General features: G+C 39.8%; 2 protein-coding genes across 2 annotated transcripts; both read left to right on the top strand.

Annotated features, from left to right (window-relative positions):
• The first annotated feature begins 1,482 nt into the window (after positions 1 to 1,482).
• LOC144295324 (olfactory receptor 56A3-like) lies at positions 1,483 to 2,442 on the top strand. The gene has a single exon (XM_077867707.1). It carries the CDS (start codon positions 1,483 to 1,485, stop codon positions 2,440 to 2,442), a length of 960 nt encoding a protein of 319 aa, XP_077723833.1.
• Positions 2,443 to 18,066: 15,624 nt separating this feature from the next.
• LOC144295323 (olfactory receptor 56A3-like) lies at positions 18,067 to 19,020 on the top strand. Its single transcript, XM_077867706.1, has one exon. It carries the CDS (start codon positions 18,073 to 18,075, stop codon positions 19,018 to 19,020), a length of 948 nt encoding a protein of 315 aa, XP_077723832.1. The 5' UTR covers positions 18,067 to 18,072.
• The last annotated feature ends 2,998 nt before the right edge of the window (positions 19,021 to 22,018 follow it).

Genomic DNA, 22,018 nt, shown 5'->3' with positions numbered 1-22,018 from the left:
CTCTCATTAGTAATGTGATATTATAACATATCTCATTGGATGCCAAATAATTCAACAGAATGAAGCCCTAGCATATTTGAGTATAGTTACAGGAAATAAAAAAAGTTCCCAAACTAATATGCCATTTATATTACATAGCAAAGAATGACAAACAAGGAAGTACATAAACCTCTAATGAAAAAGTGTTTCTGTACCCACAAAATAACACCACAGAGACTTGGTGCATGTACACAGATTTATCTAAAATGGACATCATGATGTGAAGGATCCCAGAAAACTGGACCTTGCCTTTGCAAACCTACAGCCATGTGTTAGAATCCTTCACCTTTCATGTAAACTAGAGAGGACCACTTCACTTTATTTACAATCCCTTTTCACCAGTCTATGGCCCACATTACAGTGACTCTGCTAACCCTACACTCTTTTCATAGTTTGGGCAAGATCCTGTCATTTGTTCTTATTATTACTCATTGCCCCCGGAATGGGTTTTACTTCTACTTCCTGAGAGTAAGGACAGTTTCTTTTTCAATACTGTGATCCTAGCACCTAATAGAATGCCAGGGGAGGAGGTTAAGTGATAAGGGAACATGACAACATTGAACTATGCCCAGAAGCAGAGGAATATGTACCTGGATCATTACATTTAAGATGGGAAAATAAAATACAAAAGGGGACGTACAAACTTTAAAGATAGACTTCAACACCCTCACACTATTTCAAGCAGAACAATCAAGTTTTCACCTTGTCTAACAGCAGATATGGCTCTCACATAGCTATATAGATTGCTTCTTCTCCTTTTAAGGTTGCTAAGAATCCTACAAATCTGAAAACATATAGAGGGGGGTGAATATGATAATTTGGGAGGATCCTCATGTCCCTCCTTAGATGACTATTTAGAAATCATGAAAACTGATAAGCTTTATTACCAGAGTATCATTTTTTAAATCTGTATTTAAAGCAAAGTACTTCCAGAAAATCAGAATGAGGTGGCATGAAGAACTAGGGACACATATCTGAGTCCCTATTTGGGCCTGGCTTTGCCACTTCTATGCATATTGTAAAAGTAAAATTGTCATGTACTAGTGTATGTGGTCACTAAAGAATAAAAAACAGAAAATATGTAAAACATACAAACTTGAGGACAAAACTGTCAAAAAGTAGTTTACTGAGTAATTCCTACTCTTTCATTTCTGCAAAGACTATACAATCCTATTAAAAATAAACTTTGATCAAATCAAACATGTATAAACAAATCATATTTCTTCAAGCCTCTATACTGCTTAAAGTGATAGGAGTATCCCAGGAACACGGCACAAACTATAAACAGGTGGATTCACATGGGTCTGGATGACCTGCTAAAACTCACAAGTTTTAGCTCAGCGAAGCAAATGGCTCTAAATCCATGTGTCTTGAATTAATAGTTCATTTGTATCCTAATTTTACAGATCACTAAAGGAAAATTGTAGAACTATTTGGCAAAATATGACAGCGCACCAAAATGGCACCACTTCAGTTGTGGTTTCAGACTTCCTCCTGAATTGTTTAGTCAGGTCTCCCAGCTGGAAGTTCTGGTTGTCCCTGCCCCTAAGCTTCCTCTTCCTCCTGGCCATGGGGGCCAATGGTGTTCTCCTGGTCACCATCCAGCTGGAGGCCTCTCTGCATGAGCCCATGTACTACCTGCTCAGCATCCTCTCTCTGCTGGACATCGTCCTCTGCCTGACTGTTATACCCAAGGTCCTGGCCATCTTCTGGTTTGATCTCAGGTCCATCAGCTTCTCTGCCTGCTTCATTCAGATGTACATCATGAATTGCTTCCTTGGCATGGAGTCTTGCACATTCATGGTCATGGCCTATGACCGCTATGTGGCCATCTGCCACCCACTGAGGTACTCTTCCATCATCACTGATCAATTTGTAGCTAGGGCTGCTATGTTTATTTTGGCAAGGAATGCACTTCTTACTATGTTCATTCCTATCCTCTCTGCCCAGCTCCATTATTGTGGAAAAAATATAATTGAGAACTGTATCTGTGCCAACCTCTCTGTGTCCAAGCTCTCCTGTGATAATGTTTTCCTTAACAAAATATACCAGTTAATTGTGGCCTGGACTCTTCTGGGCTCTGACCTAGTGCTCATCTTCCTCTCGTATCTCTTCATCCTAAAAACTGTTCTTAGACTGAAGGCAAAAGGGGCAGCTGCCAAAGCTCTGAGCACATGCGGCTCTCACTTCATTCTCATCCTCTTCTTTAGCACCATCCTGCTGGTTTTGGTTTTTACCCACATTGCCAAAAAAAAAGTTTCCCCTGATATTCCCATCTTACTTAATGTCCTACACCATGTAATTCCTGCAGCTCTCAATCCCATTGTCTATGGGATACGAACCCAGGAGATTAAAGAGGGAATTAGGAAATTACTGAGGAGGGTAACAGAGAGATTCAAGTAATTTTGTTCCAGCTTGACTTCTCTCAACCACCGATACGCAAAATCACTACTGGAAGGCAGGGACTTGGAGATAAAATTACAGTCCTAATCAATCCTCTCTCTTGACATGCCTGAAGATATGAACTGTATGGTTTCCCTCTTACTTCCCCCAGCCTGATGCTGAAGACTCTGCATCACACCTCCTTGTATGCTCCTGATTAAATCCCTTTTAGGGTCAGTGATAGAAAATAAATACTAATTTAAAGATGTGTGGCTGATAGTAAGCATCGGTATTTACTGACAGTGCATTGACTTTAGAAAAGTAAAATGAGATAAAAAAGCAACTGTTAAAAAATATTGACAGTAACCATTATGCTTTAGTCTTTCCCTCAGGCATTCAAACATATTTACTGATAGTTACGGTATGTACAGCACAGAACTAGAAAATGAGACTATAACATACATAAATCTTGATCCCATTACTCAAAAAGGCCTGGTGGAAAACCCAAAAACATGTAAAATCAATGTAGAAGGGTTAGATTAAAACTCATCAATAAACCCAGAGGAGGGAGGAATTTGTTTGTATAGGTGGGATTCCTTGCATATCTGATCTCCTCTTTCAGTCCCTCAGTCAGGACTGCCTCCCTAACAGCTTCTTAAAAACATGAACCACTGTCTCTGGGACTTTTTTGCTTGTTGTTCCTCTGACCACAAAGCCCCTTCCCTCCTTGGGTCTTCCTGTCCACAGTATTTTAAAATAACATCCAATAATATTCTCCCAAAGCACAAATGATGCCTTAATGTCTTCTCTGTTTCCTTGTTCTGCCTTAATCATATCTCCTGATAGTGCATTTTGCTCATTTGTTTAGTCAGCCCTACATTTACTAAAATTTAAGGAGCAGAAGGGCAAGAACTTTTTCCTGATGTGTTTATTGTTGTATTTCCAGTGTCCAAACAGTGCTAGGTACAGTAGAGACCATAAATACTTGTGAAATCAATGTCTGAATACAAGTTGAATAAATTATTAAATGTAAAAAAAATATTAAATGTATGCTAGTTACTAGGAATATAATTCATACACTATCCTTGTCCTCTGAGTTTTTACATTAAACATCAAACGTGAAGGATATCATATTTCATGCAAAATTCCATGATCTGAGGACTGTATAAAATATTGCTGAGGGGCAGATGAGAGCTTAGAGGTAAGACCAGAACTACCTTTTTACTCACTTTGGTTTGAATACATATGAGAAATCTAAGTGATAGTGTAAACAATTCCACTGACAGGTTTACCACTCAAATAAGATGTATACTTAGCACTGGGTGTTATTCTATATGTTGGCAAATTGAACACCAATAAAAAATAAATTTATAAAAAAAGATGTATACTTAGGAATTGACTACATGTCATTATAAAACCAATGAGAAAACAAATCAAATAAATAAGATCTTTAAAAAAGAGAGACTAAATTAAGTATGACACAGATTTCTTATCAAAAACAATGCAAGCAAGAAAACATAGAGCAATATCTCAAAAGATTAAAAGAGAAAAAAATTTTAAGAATTTATTTATTTATTCATGAGAGATACAGAGAGAGGCAGAGACACAGGGAGATGGAGAAGCAGTCTCCAAGCAGGAAGCCCCATATGGGACTTAATCCCAGGACTCCAGGATCACATCCCTAGCAGAAGGCAGACTCTTAAACTGCTGAGCCACACAAGTATCCCATGAGAAAAAAAAATTAAGTTACAATTCTATTCCCTACAAATGCTTTCCAAAAACAGGCATATGTTTTTAATATACAAAAGTTGAAATAATTTTCACCAATATACTCATACTACAAAAATGTTTGAAAGAAGAAGGAAAATTATCTAATGTAAATACAGATGTACAGAAAGGTATAAAGACTATCAGAATTTGTTGTATGTGGGTAAATTGTAAGATTTTAAAATTATTTATAGTTATTTAAAAATTATTGTCTATAACAAAAAATAACAATGTGTTGTGTGGTTTATAAGATGTATGACAATAATAGCACAAAACAGAAAAGAAGAAATGGAACTACATCATGGCAAATCTTTACATTATATATGAAAATATGGGGGGAGGAGCAAGATGGCGGAAGAGTAGGGTCCCCAAATCACCTGTCTCCACCAAACTACCTAGAAAACCTTCAAATTATCCTGAAAATCTACGAATTCGGCCTGAGATTTAAAGAGAGACCAGCTGGAATGCTACAGTGAGAAGAGTTCGCGCATCTATCAAGGTAGGAAGACGGGGAAAAAGAAATAAAGGAACAAAGGCCTCCAAGGGGGAGGGGCCCCGCGAGGAGCCGGGCTGAGGCCGGGGCGAGTGTCCCCAGGACAGGAGAGCCCCGTCCCGGAGGAGCAGGAGCTGCACCGACCTTCCCGGGCGGAAAGGGGCTCGCGGGGAGTTGGAGCAGGACCCAGGAGGGCGGGGATGCCCTGGGGCTCCCCGGGACAGTAACAGCAACTGCGCGCCCAGGAGAGTGCGCCGAGCTCCCTAAGGGCTGCAGCGCGCACGGCGGGACCCGGAGCAGCTCGGGGGGCTCGGTCGGCGGCTCCGCGGAGGGGGCTGCGGGGCGGGAGCAGCTCGGGGGGGCTCGGGCAGAGGAAGAGGCTCCGTGCGGAGGGGGCTGCGCGGTTCCAGGAGCAGCTCGGAGGGGCTCGGGCGGCGGCTCCGCGGAGGGGGCTGCGGGGCGGGAGCGCGAATCCAACAGCGCAGGGTCCGGAGCACAGGGCGCCGGGACACAGCCCAGGGTCCGGCCTCCCCCCGGGACAGGCAGAGGCCGGGAGGGCCCAGGACAGCGAGGACGCTCCTGCCCCAGCTGAGCAGATCAGCGGCCCCGCCCGGGGCCTCCAGGCCCTGCAGACGGAGAGCTCCGGAGTTACTGCGGGGGCTGAATCCAGGTTTCCAGAGCTGCCCCGCCACTGGGGCTGTTCCTCCTGTGGCCTCACGGGGTAAACAACCCCCACTGAGCCCTGCACCAGGCAGGGGCACAGCAGCTCCCCCAACTGCTAACACCTGAAAATCAGCACAGCAGGCCCCTCCCCCAGAACACCAGCTAGACTGACAACTTCCAGGAGAAGCCAAGGGACTTAAAGTACACAGAATCAGAAGATACTCCCCGGTGGTTCATTTTTTGTTTGTTTGTTTTTGTTTTTGTTTTTGTTTTGTTTTGCTTTTTGATTTGTTTCCTTCCCCCACCCCCTTTTTTTCTCCTTTATTTTTCTTTCTCTTTTTCTTCTTCTTTTTTTTTTTTTTTTTCGTTTTTTTTTCTTTTTCTTCCCTTTTTTTTTCTCTTTCTCTTTTCTTTCCTTCTTTCTCTCCTCTCTTTTTCTCTTTTTCCCAATACAACTTGCTTTTGGCCACTCTGCACTGAGCAAAATGACTAGAAGGAAAACCTCACCTCAAAAGAAAGAATCAGAAACAGTCCTCTCTCCCACAGAGTTACAAAATCTGGATTACAATTCAATGTCAGAAAGCCAATTCAGAAGCACTATTATACAGCTACTGGTGGCTCTAGAAAAAAGTATAAAGGACTCAAGAGACTTCATGACTGCAGAATTTAGAGCTAATCAGACAGAAATTAAAAATCAATTGAATGAGATGCAATCCAAACTAGAAGTCCTAACGACGAGGGTTAACGAGGTGGAAGAACGAGTGAGTGACCTAGAAGACAAGTTGATAGCAAAGAGGGAAACTGAGGAAAAAAGAGACAAACAATTAAAAGACCATGAAGATAGATTAAGGGAAATAAACGACAGCCTGAGGAAGAAAAACCTACGTTTAATTGGGGTTCCCGAGGGTGCCGAAAGGGACAGAGGGCCAGAATATGTATTTGAACAAATTCTAGCTGAAAACTTTCCTAATCTGGGAAGGGAAACAGGCATTCAGATCCAGGAAATAGAGAGATCCCCCCCTAAAATCAATAAAAACCGTTCAACACCTCGACATTTAATTGTGAAGCTTGCAAATTCCAAAGATAAAGAGAAGATCCTTAAAGCAGCAAGAGACAAGAAATCCCTGACTTTTATGGGGAGGAGTATTAGGGTAACAGCAGACTTCTCCACAGAGACCTGGCAGGCCAGAAAGGGCTGGCAGGATATATTCAGGGTCCTAAATGAGATGAAGATGCAACCAAGAATACTTTATCCAGCAAGGCTCTCATTCAAAATGGAAGGAGAGATAAAGAGCTTCCAAGACAGGCAGCAACTAAAAGAATATGTGACCTCCAAACCAGCTCTGCAAGAAATTTTAAGGGGGCCTCTTAAAATTCCCCTTTAAGAAGAAGTTCAGTGGAACAGTCCACAAAAACAAAGACTGAATAGATATCATGATGACACTAAACTCATATCTCTCAATAGTAACTCTGAATGTGAACGGGCTTAATGACCCCATCAAAAGGCGCAGGGTTTCAGACTGGATAAAAAAGCAGGACCCATCTATTTGCTGTCTACAAGAGACTCATTTTAGACAGAAGGACACCTACAGCCTGAAAATAAAAGGTTGGAGAACCATTTACCATTCGAATGGTCCTCAAAAGAAAGCAGGGGTAGCCATCCTTATATCAGATAAACTAAAATTTACCCCAAAGACTGTAGTGAGAGATGAAGAGGGACACTATATCATACTTAAAGGATCTATTCAACAAGAGGACTTAACAATCCTCAATATATATGCTCCGAATGTGGGAGCTGCCAAATATATAAATCAATTATTAACCAAAGTGAAGAAATACTTAGATAATAATACACTTATACTTGGTGACTTCAATCTAGCTCTTTCTATACTCGATAGGTCTTCTAAGCACAACATCTCCAAAGAAACGAGAGCTTTAAATGATACACTGGACCAGATGGATTTCACAGATATCTACAGAACTTTACATCCAAACTCAACTGAATACACATTCTTCTCAAGCGCACATGGAACTTTCTCCAGAATAGACCACATATTGGGTCACAAATCGGGTCTGAACCGATACCAAAAGATTGGGATTGTCCCCTGCATATTCTCGGACCATAATTCCTTGAAATTAGAACTAAATCACAACAAGAAGTTTGGAAGGACCTCAAACACATGGAGGTTAAGGACCATCCTGCTAAAAGATAAAAGGGTCAACCAGGAAATTAAGGAAGAATTAAAAAGATTCATGGAAACTAATGAGAATGAAGATACAACCGTTCAAAATCTTTGGGATGCAGCAAAAGCAGTCCTAAGGGGGAAATACATCGCAATACAAGCATCCATTCAAAAACTGGAAAGAACTCAAATACAAAAGCTAACCTTACACATAAAGGAGCTAGAGAAAAAACAGCAAATAGATCCTACACCCAAGAGAAGAAGGGAGTTAATAAAGATTCGAGCAGAACTCAACAAAATCGAGACCAGAAGAACTGTGGAACAGATCAACAGAACCAGGAGTTGGTTCTTTGAAAGAATTAATAAGATAGATAAACCATTAGCCAGCCTTATTAAAAAGAAGAGAGAGAAGACTCAAATTAATAAAATCATGAATGAGAAAGGAGAGATCACTACCAACACCAAGGAAATACAAACAATTTTAAAAACATATTATGAACAGCTATACGCCAATAAATTAGGCAATCTAGAAGAAATGGACGCATTCCTGGAAAGCCACAAACTACCAAAACTGGAACAGGAAGAAATAGAAAACCTGAACAGGCCAATAACCAGGGAGGAAATTGAAGCAGTCATCAAAAACCTCCCAAGACACAAGAGTCCAGGGCCAGATGGCTTCCCAGGAGAATTTTATCAAACGTTTAAAGAAGAAATCATACCTATTCTCCTAAAGCTGTTTGGAAAGATAGAAAGAGATGGAGTACTTCCAAATTCGTTCTATGAAGCCAGCATCAGCTTAATTCCAAAGCCAGACAAAGACCCCGCCAAAAAGGAGAATTACAGACCAATATCCCTGATGAACATGGATGCAAAAATTCTCAACAAGATACTGGCCAATAGGATCCAACAGTACATTAAGAAAATTATTCACCATGACCAAGTAGGATTTATCCCTGGGACACAAGGCTGGTTCAACACCCGTAAAACAATCAATGTGATTCATCATATCAGCAAGAGAAAAACCAAGAACCATATGATCCTCTCATTGGATGCAGAGAAAGCATTTGACAAAATACAGCATCCATTCCTGATCAAAACTCTTCAGAGTGTAGGGATAGAGGGAACATTCCTCGACATCTTAAAAGCCATCTATGAAAAGCCCACAGCAAATATCATTCTCAATGGGGAAGCACTGGGAGCCTTTCCCCTAAGATCAGGAACAAGACAGGGATGTCCACTCTCACCACTGCTATTCAACATAGTATTGGAAGTCCTAGCCTCAGCAATTAGACAACAAAAAGACATTAAAGGCATTCAAATTGGCAAAGAAGAAGTCAAACTCTCCCTCTTCGCCGATGACATGATACTCTACATAGAAAACCCAAAAGTCTCCACCCCAAGATTGCTAGAACTCATACAGCAATTCGGTAGCGTGGCAGGATACAAAATCAATGCCCAGAAGTCAGTGGCATTTCTATACACTAACAATGAGACTGAAGAAAGAGAAATTAAGGAGTCAATCCCATTTACAATTGCACCCAAAAGCATAAGATACCTAGGAATAAACCTCACCAAAGATGTAAAGGATCTATACCCTCAAAACTATAGAACACTTCTGAAAGAAATTGAGGAAGACACAAAGAGATGGAAAAATATTCCATGCTCATGGATTGGCAGAATTAATATTGTGAAAATGTCAATGTTACCCAGGGCAATATACACGTTTAATGCAATCCCTATCAAAATACCATGGACTTTCTTCAGAGAGTTAGAACAAATTATTTTAAGATTTGTGTGGAATCAGAAAAGACCCCGAATAGCCAGGGGAATTTTAAAAAAGAAAACCATATCTGGGGGCATCACAATGCCAGATTTCAGGTTGTACTACAAAGCTGTGGTCATCAAGACAGTGTGGTACTGGCACAAAAACAGACACATAGATCAGTGGAACAGAATAGAGAATCCAGAAGTGGACCCTGAACTTTATGGGCAACTAATATTCGATAAAGGAGGAAAGACTATCCATTGGAAGAAAGACAGTCTCTTCAATAAATGGTGCTGGGAAAATTGGACATCCACATGCAGAAGAATGAAACTAGACCACTCTCTTTCACCATACACAAAGATAAACGCAAAATAGATGAAAGATCTAAATGTGAGACAAGATTCCATCAAAATCCTAGAGAAGAACACAGGCAACACCCTTTTTGAACTCGGCCATAGTAACTTCTTGCAAGATACATCCACAAAGGCAAAAGAAACAAAAGCAAAAATGAACTATTGGGACTTCATCAAGATAAGAAGCTTTTGCACAGCAAAGGATACAGTCAACAAAACTCAAAGACAACCTACAGAATGGGAGAAGATATTTGCAAATGACATATCAGATAAAGGGCTAGTTTCCAAGATCTATAAAGAACTTATTAAACTCAACACCAAAGAAACAAACAATCCAATCATGAAATGGGCAAAAGACATGAACAGAAATCTCACAGAGGAAGACATAGACATGGCCAACATGCATATGAGAAAATGCTCTGCATCACTTGCCATCAGGGAAATACAAATCAAAACTACAATGAGATACCACCTCACACCAGTGAGAATGGGGAAAATTAACAAGGCAGGAAACAACAAATGTTGGAGAGGATGCGGAGAAAAGGGAACCCTCTTACACTGTTGGTGGGAATGTGAACTGGTGCAGCCACTCTGGAAAACTGTGTGGAGGTTCCTCAAACAGTTAAAAATATACCTGCCCTACGACCCAGCAATTGCACTGTTGGGGATTTACCCCAAAGATACAAATGCAATGAAACGCCGGGACACCTGCACCCCGATGTTTCTAGCAGCAATGGCCACGATAGCCAAACTGTGGAAGGAGCCTCGGTGTCCAACGAAAGATGAATGGATAAAGAAGATGTGGTTTATGTATACAATGGAATATTACTCAGCTATTAGAAATGACAAATACCCACCATTTGCTTCAACGTGGATGGAACTGGAGGGTATTATGCTGAGTGAAGTAAGTCAGTCGGAGAAGGACAAACATTATATGTTCTCATTCATTTGGGGAATATAAATAATAGTGAAAGGGAAAATAAGGGAAGGGAGAAGAAATGTGTGGGAAATATCAGAAAGGGAGACAGAACGTAAAGACTGCTAACTCTGGGAAACGAACTAGGGGTGGTAGAAGGGGAGGAGGGCGGGGGGTGGGAGTGAATGGGTGACGGGCACTGGGTGTTATTCTGTATGTTAGTAAATTGAACACCAATAAAAAAAAAATATATGAAAATATGTGTTACCACTTGAAGGTAAACTCTTAATAGTTAGAGATCATACTATAATCTTGAAGGCAAGCCCCCAAAATATAATAGTTAAAACTCAAAAGAAAAAAATAAGATAAAATGGAATTTTCAAAATATATTCACAGTTCTTCTGGTCTCTATTCCATTGAGTTCTGCTCGAATCTTTATTAACTCTCTTCTTCTGCTGGGTGTAGGATCTATTTGCTGTTTTTTCTCTAGCTCCTTTAGGTGTAAGTTTAGCTTTTGTATTTGAGTTCTTTCCAGTTTTTGGATGGATGTTTGTATTGCGATGTATTTCCCCCTCAGGACTGCTTTTGCTGTATCCCAAAGATTTTGAATGGTTGTATCTTCATTCTCATTAGTTTCCATGAATCTTTTTAATTCTTCCTTAATTTCCTGGTTGACCCTTTCATCTTTTAGCAGGATGGTCCTTAACTTCCACGTGTTTGAAATCCTTCCAAACTGCTTCTTATGATTTAGTTCTAATTTCAAGGCATTATGGTCTAAGAATATGCAGGGGACCATTAGATAAAGGGCTAGTTTCCAGGATGTATAAAGAACTTATTCAATTCAACAGCAAAGAAACAAACAATCCAATCATGAAATGGGAAAAAGACATGAAGAGAAATCTCACAGAAGAAGGCATAGACATGGCCAACAAGCACATGAGAAAATGCTCCACATCACTTGCCATCAGGGAAATACAAATCAAAACCATAATGAGGTACCACCTCACCAGTGAGAATGGGGAAAATTAACAAGGCAGGAAACCACAAATATTGGAGAGGATGCGGAGAAAGGGGAACCCTCCTGCACTGTTGGTGGGAATGTGAACTGGTGAAGCCACTCTGGAAAACTGTGTGGAGGTTCCTCAAAGAGTTAAAAATAGATCTGCCCTACGACCCAGCAATTGCACTGCTGGGGATTTACCCCAAAGATACAGATGCAGTGAAACGCCGGGACACCTGCACCCCGATGTTTCTAGCAGCAATGTCCACAATAGCCAAACTGTGGAAGGAGCCTCGGTGTCCATCGAAAGATGAATGGATAAAGAAGCTGTGGTCTATGTATACAATGGAATATTACTCAGCCATTAGAAATGACAAATACCCACCATTTGCTTCGACGTGGATAGAACTGGAGGGTATTATGCTGAGTGAAGTAAGTCAGTCGGAGAAGGACAAACATTATATGTTCTCATTCATTTGGGGAATATAAATAATAGTGAAAGGGAATAGAAGGGAAGGGAGAAGAAATGGGTAGGAAATATCAGAAAGGGAGACAGAACATAAAGACTCCTAACTCTGGGAAAGGAACTAGGGGTGGTGGAAGGGGAGGAGGGCAGGGGGTGAGGGGTGAATGGGTGCCGGGCACTGAGGGGGGCACTTGATGGGATGAGCACTGGGTGTTATTCTGTATGTTGGAAAATTGAACACCAATAAAAAATAGATTTATTATTAAAAAAATAAAAAATTAAAAAATAAAATTAAAAAAATTCTAATTAAAAGTAATAAAATACAAAAAATAAAATAAAATACTAATTTATATACATCTAGGTTTTTATTTTTTAAAAAAACATAGCATTAATGATGTAAGGAATGTGAAAATAAATAAACTTAAGGAAGTTCTAGGGGGATTTTTAAAAATATTTTGGAGAGAAATTTGATAACTCCTAGTGAAAAACAAATTTTGTATGTTATAACTGAAAAAATCCTCCACTGAAAAAAATCCTCCACATATACCATTTTAAGTCTATAAAGAGAAGCATACAAGGATATTGACAGCGTTATTTTCAGTAACAATTATAGGTCACTTGAGTGTTGACTACTTACATAAAGAGGGATACAATGGAATATTACTCAGCCATTAGAAACGACAAATACCCACCATTTGCTTTGACGTGGATGGTATTGGAGGGTATTATGCTGAGTGAAGTAAGTCAATCGGAGAAGGACAAACATTGTATGTTCTCATTCATTTGGAGAATATAAATAATAGTGAAAGGGAATATAAGGGAAGGGAGAAGAAATGTGTGGGAAATATCAGAAAGGGAGACAGAAGATAAAGACTCCTAACTCTGGGAAACGAACTAGGGGTGATGGAAGGGGAGGAGGGCGGGGGGTGGGAGTGAATGGGTGACTGGCACTGAAGGGGGCACCTGACGGGATGAGCACTGGGTGTTATTCTGTGTGTTGGCAAGTTGAACACCAATAAAAAATAAATTTATTATAAAAAAGAAGAGGGAAATGTACAATTGGAATTGTACATTGTACATTGTAGGAATTGAACAATGGTAAAAAAAATGAAGTGGACTTTCACAAAACAATATGGAGAGATGTTTAAGATGTAATGTTGAGTGCAAACAAAGAATAACATCAGATGAGGTGCCTAGGTGATTCAATCAGTTAAGTATCTGAATCTTGAGTTCAGTTCAGGTCATGATCTCAGGGTTTCTCTCTCCCTCTGCTCCTCCTGCCCCCCAATGTGCTCACTCTTTCTCTAAATACAAAACAAAACAAAAACCATCAGATTTACAAAACAAGAATATTTGTATAAATTGAATATCCAAGCTCTTCCCCATAAGCACACTACCTCAATAACCATACTTAAGATTAATTAGAAAGACATAATTTAAAATTCTGCATTTTTACTTTTGTGAAGAAAGCAGAAATAGGAGTGATATTGAGATACACAGAAGAAAGAGAAGTAAAACTACAGCAAAAGAAGCACTTTCTTTTTTTTATAATAAATTTATTTTTTATTGGTGTTCAATTTACCAACATACAGAATAACACCCAGTGCTCATCCCGTCAGGTGCCCCCCTCAGTGCCAGTCACCCATTCACCCCCACCCCCGCCCTCCTCCCCTTCCACCACCCCTAGTTCATTTCCCAGAGTTAGGAGTCTTTATCTTCTGTCTCCCTTTCTGATATTTCCCACACATTTCTTCTCCCTTCCCTTCTATTCCCTTTCACTATTATCTATATTCCCCAAATGAATGAAGAACATACACTGTTTGTCCTTCTCCGATTGACTTACTTCACTCAGCATAATACCCTCCAGTTCCATCCACGTTGAAGCAAATGGTGGGTATTTGTCGTTTCTAATGGCTGAGTAATATTCCATTGTATACATAAACCACATCTTCTTTATCCATTCATCTTTCGATGGACACCGAGGCTCCTTCCACAGTTTGGCTATTGTGGACATTGCTGCTATAAACATTGGGGTGCAGGTGTCTCAGTGTCTCATTGCATCTGAATCTTTGGGGTAAATCCCCAACAGTAAAAGAAGCACTTTCAAGAGACAGATGATGATGGCACACCATAGGAAATATATTCAATGGTATTGTAATAGCTTTGTATGGTGACAGATGGTAGCTTTGGGGTGACCATGGCATAATGTACAGACTTGATGAAACACTATGCTACACACCTGAAACTAATGGAACATTTTGTGTCAACTACACTCAAAAAAAAATAATGAAAATAAATAACTGACGATGCTTGCTCCTATTACTTGAGGGGTGTGAATAATTCACATAAAATTCAAAACGAGGGATCCCTGGGTGGCGCAGCGGTTTAGCGCCTGCCTTTGGCCCAGGGCGTGATCCTGGAGACCTGGGATCGAGTCCCACATCAGGCTCCCGGTGCATGGAGCCTGCTTTTCCCTCTGCCTGTGTCTCTGCCTCTCTCTCTCTCTCTCTGTGTGTGACTATCATAAATAAATAAAAATTTTTTTTAAAAAATTCAAAACGAAAGTAAAAAATAAAGGAAAAATCGTGTTTTCTAATATTCTGTTGTATATACATCCCATTTAAAACATCTCTTGTTAGAGAATAAAATTTCTGTGAAATTTCTCTCTGAAAAGCACTTTACATTTCCTCCAGGATATTTTTTAAGGTTCTCTTGCATTATTATTATGATGCCATCATAAAAGTCACAGTAAGTTAACATCAATCCTCTCAATAGCATAATTTTGGAGGTATATATCTAACAATTATGTGCAGGAAGCCCATGAGAACTTCTGAATGAGCTTATTGGACCTGTGGAAGGCACTGAGCATGCAAATGCAAAGGAGCATGAACATGGATGGATGGATGGATGGATGGATGGATGGATGGATGGATGCATGCATGCATGTAACACCCCTACATCCAGAAGACTGCCTACAGAACATACAATCAATTTGGGGCTGGATTAACTCCTCACTTTTAGAGAGAAAGAAAATTATTTTCTTCTCATACCTGCCTGTCTGTCTGTCCCAGGAGGATCTTTTGGCCTCAAAGAATTAGGGATGGGAAATTCACAGAGGACAAAGTCCCTGAGGCTCTGTAGTTATAACTACCTTAGATACTTCAGGAACTAACCAGAATCCCAGTATCAGTGGACCCCATGCTCCACATTCTCTGTAGGTAAGTCTGCTTACAGGGTACCTGAGAGGCAACTATACCAATATTAGCCAGAACTTGGGAGGCAGGGGAGAGGGACCTTTCTCTTCAGTCAGATCTGTGCTCCATTTCATTCCTGAGTCAGTACTGATGAAATTAGCCTGAAAATGGGATAATAGAGATGGCATCCTGACTCATGTCAGAAGGCCATGTGAGAACTTGTGCTCTGAGACTTTACTTTTGCCATCCTCTTGCCTTTTAGGATCTTTTGCTCAGTGGTGCCAAAAATGCAGAGAAGCAGGAATTTGTCCATAGGAGATTAATAAGCAGAGGGGGCTGGGGAAGTATACTATGTGGACATCAGACTAGGTTTTCATCTCTGAAAATGAAAATTTGCTAGCTTTAGAGCAAAGAATATGCCCACAAATGTTTTAATCATGGCACAGGAATTAAATATAATCTATATAGCTTCAGAAATTGAAGGCCTAGAGCCCAATTGAGGGTCAACGACAGTCAGAAAGTAATTCCTCAGATTTCAGCTCAATCTAAATAATTTCTACAAACTACTGTCACCAAAAATAGAAAATTATGCACAGATCATAGGATCAAAGAGATATCTATGACTGATTTGTTCAGATTAATGTCTGAAAAAATACTGAGAGAGATGTCTCACAATTGTGTCTGTATTTATGGAGATAGGTGGTCCTTAACAATCCCTCCTCTTCTTCAAACAGAGCTTCCATAGTGCTATGTTGGGGTCCATCCTGAAGCCTGAGAAAAAAGCTTGCCCTGCAGGGTCTCTGCTTGGATCATTGCCCTTCAACTTCACTGGCTTCTTCATCCTGTCCCTACCTGGAACCAGTAGTCATTTGCTCTGGTTCCTCAGCCTAAGTGCTGTCATGCCTAGCTCTGACTGCAATCCAAGGTTAAAACAGGAGAGGGGAAGAAGGACATAGATGGTCTCAGCTACTTTGTTTCTAGGGCTGAGTAGATAGTTCAATGCTTATTGGATGAGTTGTAGATTGAAGAACATGTAAGAGAACATTCCAAAGAAAATAGGAGAAAAGAAGAGTCAGCGAGTAGAAAGTACAGATAAAATAGTCCCTTTACATTGTCCTCAGAAGTCTCATTCTGGTGCTAGAAATAATTATCCCAAAGTTCTTCAGAAGACAAAGAAAATCTGCCTCTTCCTCTATACTTCTCCATGAGCATTTCTGTCTGAATTACCATTTCTTCCATGTGGCTGTACCCTTCAATGGTCATTTCAAGTTTTTCCCTCTTTCTATTCAATGAATCCCTAATTCTTTCCAAGAATACTCTGACATCCCTGAAGATGAAAATCTTCTTGGAAATGGTAAGATTTGGTGTTCTGACTTGTAAGAGCCAAATGTCAAACTTTTACAGAGAGTAGGAACAAAAGATGCAATCAGTAAAGATCAAATGACAAAACCTAAATGATGAAAGCAGTTTAAGGGAGTATTTTCATTTGGTGGCTTGAGGATGTACATGCTGTGGGTCATTGTAGCAAGGTCTGAGCTGAGCAAGAAGTATTACTTTATCCTTCAAACTTATAAGTAAATGTATCTAATGAGAAAAAAATAACAGATAGGCAGAGTTCAATGAACATAGTGCCCAAGACAGGAGAAAGTTTTTGGTCAACAACTCAAGACTAGCTTTATTTGTCCACGGGTTTTTGTCTTCATGACTTCCTGCAATTCCAGTATCTCCCATGCCTTGTGGGCCACTCTACCAAGGCAAAGCATAAAACTACTAGACAAAAGAAGCTGGATCATTATACTGAGGATATGATATAAAGAAAAACAGAAAGCGGATGAAAACTTTAAAGGTAGTCTTCATCACCCACACACTATTACAAATAAAACAAACAACTTCATCTTCTTCCATGACAGGTATCACTCTCACATTCCTATGGGCAATTACTTATGCTCCTTTTAATATTGTTTCTTCCAGAAGTTAAGAATCCTACAATATGCAAATGTATAGGGGAAGGAGCAATTATTTGCCAGGATCCATACCTACCTAATTAAAATTTTTAGACAAAATGAAAATTAAATAACTTTATTTTCAGGATATCATTTTTTAAAAAACATTTTATTATTTACTCATGAGAGACACAGAAAGAGAGAGAGAGAGAGAGAGAGAGAGAGGCAAAGACACAGGCAGAGGGAGAAGCAGGCTCCATGCAGGGAGCCTGATGTGGGACTCAATCCAGGGACTCCAGGATCATGCCCTGGGCTGAAGGCAGGTGCTAAACCACTGAGCCACCCAGGGATTCCCAGGGTATCATTTTTTTAAATGCAATTAAATCAAACTCCATTTGAAAACTCAGAATAGAGGTAGAATGGGGAACTAGGAACATTTATCTGAGTCCCTATTTGTGCCTGGTTCTACTACTTATCTGTGCATATTGTTACAGTTAAATGATCACATGGTGGCCTATGTGGACATTAAAAAAAGGAAGAACCTTATAAGGACAAATTTAGAGACTAACCTGTCACAAAGAAGTTCTGAAGCAATTTTTTCCCTTCTTTATACATTCTGCAAGAACATAATAGTTCCATTAAAAATAAATCTTGAACTAATCAAAAATGTATAAATAAACCATCTTTCCTAAGTCCTCTATACTATTTAAAGTGATAGGAATGTCCTAGTAGCAGACCACAAAGAATAAACAGATGAATTCACATGGGTCTGGATGACCTGCTAGAACTAACAAGTTTCACCCAGATGAAGCAAATTGTTGTAAAGTCATGTGTCTTCAGTCACTAGCTAATTTTTATCCTAATTTTACAGATCATAAAAAGAACGCTGTAGAAATATTTGGCAAAATATGACAGCACATCCAAATGGTACAATCTCCATTGAGGTTTCAGACTTCCTCCTGAATTGTTTTGTCAGGTCTCCCAGCTGGAAGCTCTGGTTGTCCCTGCCCCTAAGCTTCCTCTTCCTCCTGGCCATGGGGGCGAATAGTGTTCTCTTGGTCACCATCCAGCTAGAGGCCTCTCTTCATGAGCCCATGTACTACCTGCTCAGCCTCCTCTCCCTGTTAGACATTGTTGTCTGCCTCACTGTCATCCCCAAGGTCCTGGCCATCTTCTGGTTTGACCTCAAGTCCATCAACTTCTATGCCTGCTTTATCCAGATGTACATCATGAATTGCTTCCTTTCCATGGAGTCTTGCACATTCATGGTCATGGCCTATGACCGCTATGTGGCCATCTGCCACCCACTGAGGTACCCATCCATCATCACAGAACAATTTGTAGCTAAGGCTGCTGCCTTTATTTTGGCCAGAAATGGGATTTTAACAGTGCCTATCCCAATTCTATCATCCCGACTCAATTATTGTGGGAGAAATGTCATTGAGAATTGCATCTGTGCCAATATGTCTGTCTCCAAACTCTCCTGTGATGATGTCACCATCAATCGCCTTTACCAGTTTGCTGTAGGATGGACACTGCTAGGATCTGACCTCATCCTCATCTTCCTCTCCTACAGCCTCATACTGCGAGCTGTGCTGGGACTCAAGGCAGAGGGTGCTATGGCCAAGGCCCTGAGCACATGTGGTTCTCATTTCATCCTTATCCTCTTCTTCAGCACCATCCTTCTGGTCTTCGTGCTCACTCTTGTGGTGAAGAAGAAAGTCTCCCCTGATGTGCCAGTCTTGCTCAATATCCTCCATCATGTCATCTTCTCAGCCCTCAACCCCATTGTTTATGGAGTGCGAACTCAGGAGATCAAGCAAGGAATCCAGAGATTACTGAAGAAAGGATGGTAGTAAGGACAACTGGATCTCTGCATTCATAATATAGGATGAGCTTTTAATCAATAATTGGTGAATAGACTGAAATTCAAATCTGTGAGTTGAAATTTACACTGGGTAAATTGGATATTGTGTCTTCATTAATAAAACTTAAGTTATATTATAGTTCCCTTTTCTCTAACTTTTCCTATAACAACATCATTGACCCCTTTTGCTTTTCCCATACATATTATCTTATTTTAACAAAATACTGGGGTCCTTGGGGCAGGTTTTAAGGTGAGAAATTAAGGGTTTGTAATACACAGCTGTGAATATGCTATGCCTTTACAATCATGAATATGTATTTGAGGAAATTTTTGGGTAGAGTTGTGTAATGTGTAATGCCTTCTTATTCTCATTTTCATAGAAGGAAGCTTATAGGAGACAAAGACATGGAAGTAAAATTTCAGTCCTAAATGATAGAGTGTTACTATTCATCTGTAATTGGTTCTGCAAATGGGCAGTTATTTGAAATAAGCATTGCAAGAGGAGACGGGTTTTGCATGGATTTCTCATTCATCCAACAATAAGTAATGAATTTCATTATATTTGAGAGACTCTTAAATTCTCCTCCCCAGTGGGCTTGTGCTTTAGACATTTATCTTTTGGATCCAGGTTGTCATAATTAATGGTATGCACAAACAGCTCTGCTAATGAGTTAAAGATTGGAAAATTAAAATATATTATCCAATAATAATAATTTACAATTTTGAAAACATAATATCTAAACATTGTTTTCATATTAAGTGGACAGTTTCTGGTTTTTTGTATATTTTTTATTGGAGTTCAATTTGCCAACATATAGTATAACACCCAGTGCTCATCCCGTCAAGTGCCCCCCTCAGTGCCCGGCACCCAGTCACTCCATCCCCCTGCCCACCTCTCCTTCCACTACCCCTTGTTCGTTTTCCAGAGTTAGGAGTCTCTCATGTTCTGTCACCCTCACTGATATTTCGCACTCATTTTCTCTTTTTTCCTTTTAATCCCTTTCACTATTTTTTATATTCCTCATATAAATGAAACCATATAATATTTGTCCTTCTCTGATTGACTTACTTCACTCAGCATAATACCCTCCAGTTCTATCCACATTAAAGCAAATGGTGTGTATTCGTCATCTAATGGCTGAGTAACATTCCATTGTATACATAGACCACAGCTTCTTTATCCATTCATCTTGCGATGAATACCGAAGCTCCTTCCACTGTTTGGTTATGTGCACATTGCTGCTATAAACATCGGGGTGCAGGTGTCTCAGTCTTTCACTGCATCTGTATCTTTGGGGTAAATCCCCAGCAGTGCAATTGCTGGGTCATAGGGTAGCTTTATTTTTAACTCTTTGAGGAACCTCCACACAGTTTTCCAGAGTGGTTGTACCAGTTCACATTCCCACCAACAGTCCAAGAGGTTCCCCTTTCTCCACATCCTCTCCAACATTTGTTGTTTCTTGTCTTGTTAATTTTCACCATTCTCACTGGTGTGAGATGGTATCTCATTGTGGTTTTGCAAATGACATATCAGATAAAGGGCTAGTGTCAAAGATCTATAAAGAACTTATTAAACTCAACAGCAAAGAAACAAACAATCCAATCATTAAATGGGCAAAAGACATGGTCAATAATTTCACCAAAGAAGACACACATGGCCAACAAGCACATGAGAAAATGCTCTGCATCACTTGCCATGAGGGAAGTGGACAGTTTCTAAGCACACTTTGCATCCTGGGAATTCTGTTAGCTATTAAGACACAAAAATAGATAGAATATTTTGTTATCAGAGTACAAAGTTTGGTTAGGGGGAATATAAATATGAGTTCCAGGGATATGTTGTTCTCAGTGGGAGAGAATGGGAATGGAATAAGGCACCTATAGGCCGTAAGGTACCTGGCAAAATAAGAAAGCATTACATAGAGAGTTAAAGATCTGAATTGTAAGCCTTGCACAACTACCACAAAAAAGGTAGGTTCTTGGGAACAAATGAGGTGGTTCCATTGTGTTTCATGTTACTTATCTCCTACCCCTGAGAACAGTGAGCAATTTGTTTTAGAAGATCCTTTCTAAATATAAGATTTTATGCCTCAATAACAACTTAAAAGTGTGTTTCCTTGTTTTGACCATGGAAGGAAAATCTATCAATATTTTAATATCAATACTCTCCCCCAAATCTAGGTTCTTCAGCCTTAACTGATTCATCCTTAGACTACTTAAACTTTCATTCAACAAACTATCCATTTCTTTGTCTTCTCTGTCTCACAGTGAAGAACAATATTTCAGTCCTCTGCTCCTGGATATCACTGTGAGCTACCATTTGAAAAACACATATGGGCTCACATAATTAAGAAGCAATAGTTAAAAGCACATAATAAACATTTTAACTAGGAATAATATATTTCTCAAAAGGAAAAGAAGAATGTTGGAGTTCCTGGGTGTATCAGTCAGTTAAACATCTGCCTTTGGCTCAGGTCATGGTCCCAAGGTCTTGCTATCAAGCCCCATGTCCAACTCCACACTTAGCAGAAAGTCTGTTTCTCCCTCTCCCTCTCCCATTGCCCCTCCCTCTGCTTGTGCTCTCTCTCTCTCTCTCACTCTCTCTCTCTCTCTCTAATAAATAAATAATCTTTCTTTAAAAAAATAAATCTTTCTTTTAAAAAAATGTCAAGATCCAATTAGGTTCATACCATAGATGCCCTTTTTCTTTATAACTTGAAAAAGAATTCCCAAAAATCTCATTTCCTCACACATTTCAACATAAGAAAAAAATGACTTGGTTTAAAGTGTGCATAATAAAAACAAGAAGGTCTTACAAATATGAAAATACAATGTGCTAGTGTAAATTGAAGCTACTATCTCTTAGGGAATATTAAAAGTCTACTAGTTTTAACACTATCATATATTAACATCTACAAGTCAAGGGACTACAAACTTTCATAATTAATCTCTACCAGGGTCACATTGTACAACAAACCTAGATCTCT

Source organism: Canis aureus, chromosome 23, assembly GCF_053574225.1.
Source record: "Canis aureus isolate CA01 chromosome 23, VMU_Caureus_v.1.0, whole genome shotgun sequence".
Lineage (NCBI taxonomy): Eukaryota > Metazoa > Chordata > Mammalia > Carnivora > Canidae > Canis > Canis aureus.
The sequence above is the reverse complement of the archived record's forward strand: the minus strand, read 5'-3'. Positions and strand labels throughout refer to the sequence as shown.